Genomic DNA, 9,437 nt, shown 5'->3' with positions numbered 1-9,437 from the left:
GCTGGTGTCAGAGGTGCACTCCTCCACCCCCCTCCATGTCCAAGTGCAGTACTCCCCTTTGACGAACTGAGGCCCTGCCAAGCAGGTGGCCAACTATAGGGGTCTATCTGTTCCTGAATGGGGAAAGGACTGTTCCATGGAGGGCTGGAGCAGAGGGTGCTTTCTTTGCAGGTGAGATTGCAGGTCTACCCTCTGCCATCACTCTCCTCAGCAGCTCAGGTCCTCACACATGAGTGCTCTTGACAGTCTCAGGATGCAAAATGTGCCAGCTGCAGAGCAGGGGATCAGGAGGACGCCTGGCTGTGATCCAGACCCTGCACTGAGGCCCCATGTAGGTGAGACCTCTGGGCTTGGGCTGCACAGAACACCCCCAGTTGCCTCCTACCCAGGCTCTCCAGGCAGCCTCTGAGTGCCATTCCTGGCCTCATGGCAGGGGGCATCGGTGTAAAGGAATAAAACAGACCCCTGTGTAGCCATGACGACTACTAAAGCCTGTGTACCCGCTGACCCTGGAGTAGGCCAAGTGCTTCGATTACCTTATCTCTTCTTTTACTTACTAATAAAAATATTATATGATTTTTGCTGGCATGTCAACAATATAAAAGGTAAAGGCAAGAATAAAAGTTCTGGGACTCTCCAGATCCTATCCTTCAGAGGTAACCACTACTAGATTTGGTAATGGCACCTGTATGCATTTCCTATTGCTGCTGTAACAAATTCCCACAAACAGTGGCACAAAACAACCCAAATTTATTTTTTTATTTTTTTTATTTTTTATTTTTTTTTAACCCAAATTTATTATCCTACATTTGGGAGGCCAGAATTTGTGAAATGAGTCTTACAGGGCTGAACTCAAGGTGTCAGGAAAGCTGGATCCTTGTGGGGGCCTCCAGGGGAGAATGCTTGCCTCTTTGGCTTCTGGTGGCTTTCAGCTTTCCTTGGCTCATAGCTATATCACTTCAATTTCCATTTCCATAGTCACCTGGCCTTCTCTTCTGCTGTCAAATCTCCCTTCCATAAGGACATTTAGAGCCTGCCTGGATAACCCCTTAACTCAAGATCCTTAAATGAATCACACCTGTAAGGTCCTTTTTGCCAGGTAAGGCAACATTCAGAGGTTCTAGGGATTGCACCCAGATAGCTTTAGGATCCATTTTTTAACTTATGCAGAGCTATTTGACTTTCTATTTGGGGGTTTTGTTTGAAACAAGAATTCTGTGGCTGGGACAGACCTAAAAATCATTGGACTATGGATTTCTTTTTCTGTGCTTTCTTTGTCCAGTTTGTTTAGTTATCTGAATTAGGCTATTAATCTACATTGCATATTTATGCATAAATATGCATAAAATACAATGAGATGTGACCCTTGTTCTCTGAGTATAAGTAAAATCACAATTGTTTGATCTTTCCACATTTGACAGGATTTACCCATAGAAAGATCTGGATTAAAGATGTTTCCCTGGCATGGTTTTGATACGTTTTCAATTTCTTCCTTTATTATTAGTCTATTTGGGTTTTTTATTTCTTCTTGAGTTCCTTTTTATTGTTTGTGTTGTTCTAACATATAATGATCTTATCTAGATTTCAAAAGTTACATAATTGCACATAATTTTCAACTTTTTATTTCTGTAAACAAAACTTCGTTCTTAATCTTAACATTCTGTGTTTTATTTTTATCTTTCTCTTTTAGCCACACTTGTTAGCAGGGTTTTTAAAATTTTAATAGCCTTATATATAAAAAATAGCTCTTGATTTTATTAATCAATTCTACTCTTTCTTTTAAGATGACTAGTTTATACTCTTATTTTTCTAATTTCCTTCCTTTTACTTTGCTTTAGTTTATTTTATAGTTATTTACCTAGAATGTTGACATGAAAACTTAGTTTATATACTAGTTTGATTTTTCATGCTTAATAATAAAAAAGTGATGTTATCATATAACTTTGCCTCCTAAAGACTTAGTACAAGGTTTGCTCACTACTATTCATTTCTAAATAATATGATTTTAATTTTGATTCCTTTGGCCCAAGAGTTATTTAAAAGAGGATATTTCAATTTCCACACGGTTAGACTTTTAAGTTAGTTTTACTGAGGCATTATTTATGTACAATAACATTTACTAATTTTAAGTATACAATTTGGTGAGTTTTGACAAGTAAAGTCATTTAAACATCACCATACTCATGATATAAATCATTTTTATCACCCCTGAAATTCCCTCTTGTTCTTTTGTAGTGATTTCCTCCCTCCAGCTCTAGTCCCTGGCTACTACTGACCTGCTTTTTGTCACTATACGTGGTTAGATATTTAAGAAATAGTTGTATTGAGGGCTGATTGACATCCAATAAATGCACATATTTAAAGCGTACAAATGCCCTTTTGTTAGTTTTTAGGAAGGACTGTTTCTGGGAGTGTCTGTTAATCTACCTCTTGAAGCTAGATGGAGTCCTGTGCTTAGTCATTGAAGTGGTGGAGGAAAGAAAAGAGGAAGGGTGAATGGAAAAGCTCTTGGCTAGTATCTCCACATCCAGAAAACAGTTTTAGGTTAGAGTCATAGGTCTATATGTGCATTTTTGTTTGTTTGTTTGTTTGTTTTTTCAAGGGGGCACAGCTCAGCTCCAAGTCAAGTCGTTGTTTTCAATCCAGTTGTCGAGGGCGCAGGCTCACTGGCCCATGTGGGAATTCAACCGGCGACCTTGGTGTTATGAGCACTGCGCTGCCCCTATATGTGCATTTTTTTTTTAATTGGGGAATATTGGGGAACAGTGTGTTTCTAAAGGGCCGATCAGCTCCAAGTCGTCCTTCAATCTAGTTGTGGAGGGCACAGCTCAGCTCCAAGTCCAGTTGCTGTTTTCAATCTTTAGTTGCAGGGGGCGCAGCTCACTGGCCCATGTGGGAATCCAACCAGCAACCCTGTAGTTCAGAGCTCGCCCTCTAACCGACTGAGCCATCCGGCCGCCCTGTGTGTGCATTTTTGTAAAGGACCTGTGTTGTGGACAAAGTTCATTCTTTATTTTGCAACATCTGAGCTTTTTAGATGTCCTGAGGTTACCGATAAAAGGTAGAGCTAGTAAATTAACCAATTTGTAAATATCTTTTTGTTATAATTGATAGAAAAGAGGCAACTTAGACATGGAATTGTTAAACCAGCTCTGAGAAACAGACATCAGGACTTGTTCATGAGGTTGGCGTCAGAGGGGCTGAAAGAAGGATCCAGGGAGGGATGTATGAGTTCGTATTCACATTGTGACAATAACCACTGATATGCTTGAGTCTATGGGCTTTACTATAAGAATACATTGTTAAGTATTTCCGTGGAACTTCGCCTTGTTAATATTTTAAAAGTATAGATCATAATGAATTCTTAGAATACTTTGTGTACTCTGTTGCTTCATGTCTCATTTCTTATTGAACATTAAGGGAATGCAATATTTTCATTGTAACTCTGCCAATGTCTATCGTAGAGGCCTGTTGCCATTTTTGTCCTTTATGAAATTTTTGTCACCAGGAAAGTCAGGATTACATTTTTTTTTCTTCCAGATTGAGTTGGTATAGCGTGTTATTGGTTATCAAAATATTCATATAGCTTCGGGATTTTGAAATGGTAAATATTCATGATGTGTGAAAAAGCTTCATACATAACTGTACAATTTTCATGACATAAAAATGGAAGCTTAGCTGTGCAGATACACACAGAGGACCTAGAAGGATACATCAAACTAAACTGCTTGTGATTATGGTGACTTTGTTCTCGTGTTTTTCAGTTTCCTATTATATACACATTTAACTTTAAAAAAAAAATAAATGTTATTTTAAAATCCTAAAATAAAATAAAGTGTACAATTTGGTAATTTTTGACATATGTATTATACACCCATGAAACCATCATTACAATCAAGATAATGAAGATATTCGTCACTTGCATATTTACCTTTCAATTACCTGGATTGTCAGGATATCCAGCCTTGTCCCAAGATCCTGTGCAGACAGCTCTTCAGGCTTCTACTCAGGTGGGCATCGTGGGCTAGAGTGGGCTTGGGGAAGCCTCAGCCATTGTCTGAACCCAAGAAGCTGGGGTGGCGCGTTAGCTCAGTTGGTTAGAGCGCAGTGCTCTTAACAAGGTTGCCGGTTGGATCCCCACATGGGCTACTGTGAGCTGCGCCCTCCACAACCATATTGAAACAACTACTTGACTTGGAGCTGATGGGTCCTGGAAAAACATACTTAAAATAAGTAAAAGTTAAAAAAAAAAAAAAAAAAAAAAAGAAGTGGTGCGGTGAGCAGGTGAACGGACCCAGAGCACCTCTAGGGGGCGGTGTTGTCTAAGGCCAGTGGCTTGCCTAAACATTTCCCCCGGTTATGCCAATATACTGTTACGTAAAGTAGAACTCAACTGTGCTGTTCAAATCCTCTATATCTGTACTGGCTTAAAAAGATTGCTTCATTTTTAAGATTCAAAGTAAGGTGTAATAAAGTCTCCCACAATGATTTTGTGAATTTCCAACAGTTTAGATTTGCATGTTGATGTTATATTTTTGAGAAAACAATGGGTTCACTATATATGTTCTACACAGATTGTACCTTTAATTAATGTACAAAAAAGGTGCCCTTTTCCCCATTTATTATCTTTTGTTTAAGGTTCTATTTTTTTTGGAATTAATACTGCCACCCCACCCCACCTGCTTTATGTCTTCATTTTCCTATCTCTTTATTCTCAGATTTCTGGGTTATTTGTCTTAGCTTCTTCCTGTAAAGAGCATTTACCCAGATTTAGTATTTTCTTTCTTTATTTTTTAAATATTGGGGAACATTGTGTTTTTCCAGGGCCCATCAGCTCCAATTCAAGTCGTTGTTTTCAATCCAGTTGTCGAGGGTGCAGCTCACTGGCCCATGCGGGAATTAAACTGGCAGCCTGAGTGCTGTGAGCACTGTGCTCTAACCAACCGAGCCAACCGGCTGCCCTTAGTGTGTTTTCTTACTATGAGAATCCTTGTTCTTCAACAGGGGAATTTAACTCATTCACATTTGTTATGATCCCCCACGTGCTTCATCTTATTTTGTGTGTTCTGATTAATACACTGACTTATTTTTTCCTTTTTAATCCTTTCCTTAGGTATACTTGTTTCTTTCCACCCCTGTAGTTCTCATATTATGCTAATAGTTATCATTAACTATTAATAACAATCTTAAAATCTGTATTTTATCAAGAATTGAGCATTTCTCCAATGTCCCCATCCCTGAATCAAACAAGATCTTTGGCAAATTTTATTTTCTCTGTTTCACACAGAGTTTGTCGAAATAGTCTAGAATTTCATTTCCAGATCATTAATTTCTTCTTTAAACATATGTATTTTCTGTTCCAGAAATCCTTTCCAAACAACTGCATTTATTCCACAACCACCTTCCAACAATCATTTAGACTTGATGAGTCTCTTTCCCTCATTTTGCACTACTGTTTCTTATGGGTATATCTTCTCTCATCTGGAGTCCTTAAATTGTATCAGTTTGTCATTTGACTGGATTTAAAATCTTGGGTTTGGAATATAATCCTAATTCTGGCACTTACCTGCTGTGTGACTTGGCAAATTTCTTAACCTCTCTGTGCCTTAGTTACCTCACTTAATAGAGGAAATAATAACAGTGCTCCCATCCTAGAGTTGGTGAAGACTCAGTGGAATAAGGCAATGAATGAATGGTTAGGGAAATGAAGGATGTGGGTTTCCTCCCATCTCTCAAGAAGCATTCACAGCTAATCCTCCCACTCGCTGTGCCCAACCGTCCAACTTTATTATTTCTTCATTGTTTTAAAAGCCGTCCAACTTTATTATTTCTTCATTGTTTTAAAAGTCGAGATATAATTCACATACCATAAAATCCACCCTTTTCACAGCACAATTCAGTAATTTTTTTTAGTATATTTACAAGGCTGTGCAACCATCACCACTAATTCCAGAGTATTACCATCCCAAAAAGGAACCCCAAATCCATTAGCAGTCACTCCCCATCTCCCCGCCCCCAACCCCACTCATCTACTTCCTATTTCTATAGATTTGCCTATTTTGGATTCCTATAAATGGATTCATAATAACATGTGTTTTTTGTGTGGGTCTTCTAGCATGTTTTCAGAGTTCATCATGTTGTTTGGCGTGGATTCTACCCACCACGGGCATTAGTTTCGTAATTAAATCCTGCACACATAGAGGAACAAAAGCTCCCTCTGCAGAGCCAAGCACCGAGTACTTCGAGGCCAGGAAAGGAAAGAGTGGGCAAGCGGCAGCCGGAGCCGGAGAACTCGGTGTCCGGTGAGCAGAGAGCAGTCTCCTGCCCTCAATCTGCGGGCTGGTGGCAGCAGGATTCTGCGCTTCACTGGCCAAGGTGAGTCCCCCCCACCTTGGGCGCCACCTCCGTGACAGCGGGGATTAGCAGTCACACCTTTCCCGCCCTGGTGTAACTCCACGAGAAGACGCGAAGGGTACCTATTGAGCGCCTATTGTACGCCAGGCGCTCGGGGTACCGAGCAGATCGAGAGGGACAGAGGCACTGGGGGTGGATGAGCGCGCGTAGCCAGCGCCCGGAGATCTCAGACCGCGGTGGTTATTATTGCTGGTTTTTTCCGTGTGACTGTGGTGACAGCAGAGGGCTGGGAGGCGCGGACTCCGCGGAAAACTGAGGCGAGCGCGCGCAGCAGGAGCAGGGAAGAGTGCCGAGGGAGGGGTGTGCATGGGAGGGGCGGGGCCATACCGCCCCGCTCATCTCCCCGCCCCGTTCAGCCCGCGCGGCAGCCACACTGCAGAGAGAAGGGCGGAGCCTCAAGACATCCCGCCCGGTGCCGCGCCCGACACGGTGGCGCGGGGGCAGAGCCTGAAGACACCGCCTCCCCGCGGGCCCTGGACTCCACGGCGCAGGGGGCGGAGCCTGGTGACGCCCCGCCCAGCCCGCGCCGCGCGGGGAGGAGGAGGAGCCCGCGGCGGCCCGCAGTGCAGCGCGAGCGAGCGAGCGGGCGGCGGTGGACTCAGAACGCGGCCGGGCTCGAGCGCCGACTGGGCGTCGCGCACGCCGGCAGGCCGCGGCCGCCCCTGGATCCTGCCCCGCGCCCCGCGATGCCGACCGCAGGCCCCGCCTGAGCCGCGGCCGCCGGCGCCGGGCGGGCTCCGGGCCGGGGCCATGCGCACGCTACCCTGACGATGCTGCCCGCCCGCCTGGCGCTCGCCCTGGTCCTGGGCCTGTGGCTCGGGGCGCTGGCGGGGGGCCCCGGGCGCGGCTGCGGGCCCTGCGCACCCCCTTGTCAATGCGGCCCGGCACCCGGCGCCGCCTGTCGCGTCAACTGCTCCGGCCGCGGACTGCGGACGCTCGGGCCCGCGCTGCGCATCCCCGCGGACGCCACCATACTGTGAGTATCCCGCCGCCCCGCGACGCGGGCCGGGCGGTTGCCATGGCGCCGGGCGGGCGTGAGGACTGGGGGGCGGTGAGGGCCTGGCGGGCGCAGGGCGTGGGGAGGCCTCGGCGCGCCTGCACCCTCCAGGGAGAGGCCGGGCCGGGCAGGCCGCCGGCCTGGCGGGCCTCGCAGGGCGTGGGCGCGTCCCCGGCCTCTAGAAGGGGAAACGGAGTGCCGGCCAGGCCTCTCCCAGGGCGAGGCTCCAGCGTAGTGAGGTCCGCCTGACTAAATAAGGAAAACCTGGGACCACGGCCGGCTTGTCAGCCAGTCTGGCCTAGGCCAGAGGGAAACAGAAAAATCCCGGTTTCTGTGAAAACAGAGACATCCCACCCGGTGGGACTCTGCAAACGCGAACTGATGGGGGCGCCTGTGGCAGCGTGCGGGGGCGGGGCGGGGCGGTCTCTGAAGGGAGACTGCAAACACTTAAACGCTAATTAGACACTAATAGGATGCGGCCTGGCGGGTACCCAGGGCATGGGAGCCCAGGGGAAGGAAGCGAGGAGGTGGAGAGCTCCGTGTGGGATGGCAGAGAAGGCTTCCCGGTAGAGGTGTCTGGACAAGGGTTTGATGGATATGTAAGACTTGGCTTGAAACTTCAGAAGGGGCAGGAAGGTGGGTCCAGGGGAAGAGAGGAGGGAATTGTCTACAAAGACCTGGAGGCTGGACTTGGTGGTTTGTAGATGTAGGGTTTCACTCCCAGTGTGGCAGCTGCAGGGCAAGTGTGAGGGAATGAGGGCACGATGGGAGGTGGGCAGGGGTCCTGAAGGGCTTCACGTGTCCAGTCTAGGGCTGTGATGTTATCCTGGGTGGGGTTACCACAGAGGTGTTTAAAACGCTGAAGAGCTGTTGTTGGGTTTGCCCGTCGGAAGTAGTAACGATCACCTTTATAGAAAGCTGTCTGGAGCGAGGTCCTGTGCCAAGCTCTGGCTGTGGTCATTGCACCCTCACTCTAACTCTCTGAGGTGGAGGTACAGTGACGATCCCATTTTACAGATGGAAAAACTGAGAAGCAGGTGATGCAATTTGTCCAAGCAACAGTACCAAGTAACAGCCAGTACATGGCAGAACTGGTTTTGACTGAGAGGTGCTCAGGACCCAGAATGAAAAGGGTGCAGAGGACTGAGCTTTCCAGACAGTTTTCCCTGCGGCTGGGAACAGGCTCAGGGCCCCCTGATCCATATCCCTGTGGCCCCGTTTGGATTTCTTGGGTACTTCCAGGCACCTGAGGCAGGACTCCATCTCTCCTTGACCACAAACTCTTGAATCTGGGGGGTGGGCCCAGGCATTCAGTTTTGTGACATTGTTCCCTGGGTGACTCCAGCATGCGGCTACCTTAAATTGTGAGGCCCAGTGGTCAGTGTTCAGATGAGTTTGGATGTTGGGTGGGTGAAGTAGGGGTGGGCGCTTATCCTGAGTGGTCCAGATGTTCTTGGGGCTTTGCCCGGTGGGCTCGGGGGTGGGGGAAGAGCAGGTTCTCCAGGGTCAGCTGGGAGCCATGGGGGCTGTGCATGGGGGGGGCCTGTCATCTTGCTTCATGACCACTGAAGCATGTGCCATCGCTACTGTCCCTTGAGATGAGCCTCCTGGCTGCCACCAGCGTCCACATAATTGCGTCAGACTCTCCTTCCCTTTGTTTCTTGATACTGTGTCTGTCCCCGGTGGGCTGGCAGCTGCTGGGGGTTAGACTCCTGCTGGTTAGTCCTGGCTCCTGCTGGTTAGTCCGAGCTGGCCTTCAGGAGCTGTCCAGGGAATAAACGATGCCCCAGGGTCCGAGGCCTGCAGCAGGCAGGGCACACTCAGGAGGCTCTTGGAGACAGTGATGGAGCCCGAGCCTGTTGCCTTGCATGTGTCCCCTCAGGCTCTGCTCCTGGGTTTTGGAGGTCCTGGGAGCTGATGGCCTGGCCCAGCCTGAGCTGGCAGGATTCCCAGGTTGTTGCCCCTCTGTGCAGCAGGACCCTGGGAGGCAGGTGGATGAGGAACAGAGGAGACTCCATGCTCTTTA

At 47.5% G+C, this 9,437-nt stretch overlaps 1 protein-coding gene across 4 annotated transcripts in view; it reads left to right on the top strand.

Annotated features, from left to right (window-relative positions):
- The first annotated feature begins 7,172 nt into the window (after positions 1–7,172).
- Positions 7,173–9,437, top strand: part of PKD1 (polycystin 1, transient receptor potential channel interacting) — a 44,735-nt gene continuing 42,470 nt past the window's right edge. For all 4 annotated transcript variants that reach the window (XM_033101224.1, XM_033101223.1, XM_033101226.1 and 1 more), the window contains exon 1: positions 7,173–7,390. In XM_033101224.1, coding sequence (XP_032957115.1) covers positions 7,185–7,390 — 206 coding nt within the window. In that variant the 5' untranslated portion in view covers positions 7,173–7,184. The remainder of the gene's footprint in view (positions 7,391–9,437) is intronic.

Source organism: Rhinolophus ferrumequinum (genome assembly GCF_004115265.2).
Source record: "Rhinolophus ferrumequinum isolate MPI-CBG mRhiFer1 chromosome 15 unlocalized genomic scaffold, mRhiFer1_v1.p scaffold_54_arrow_ctg1_1, whole genome shotgun sequence".
NCBI classification, from domain to species: Eukaryota; Metazoa; Chordata; class Mammalia; order Chiroptera; family Rhinolophidae; genus Rhinolophus; species Rhinolophus ferrumequinum.
The sequence above is the reverse complement of the archived record's forward strand: the minus strand, read 5'-3'. Positions and strand labels throughout refer to the sequence as shown.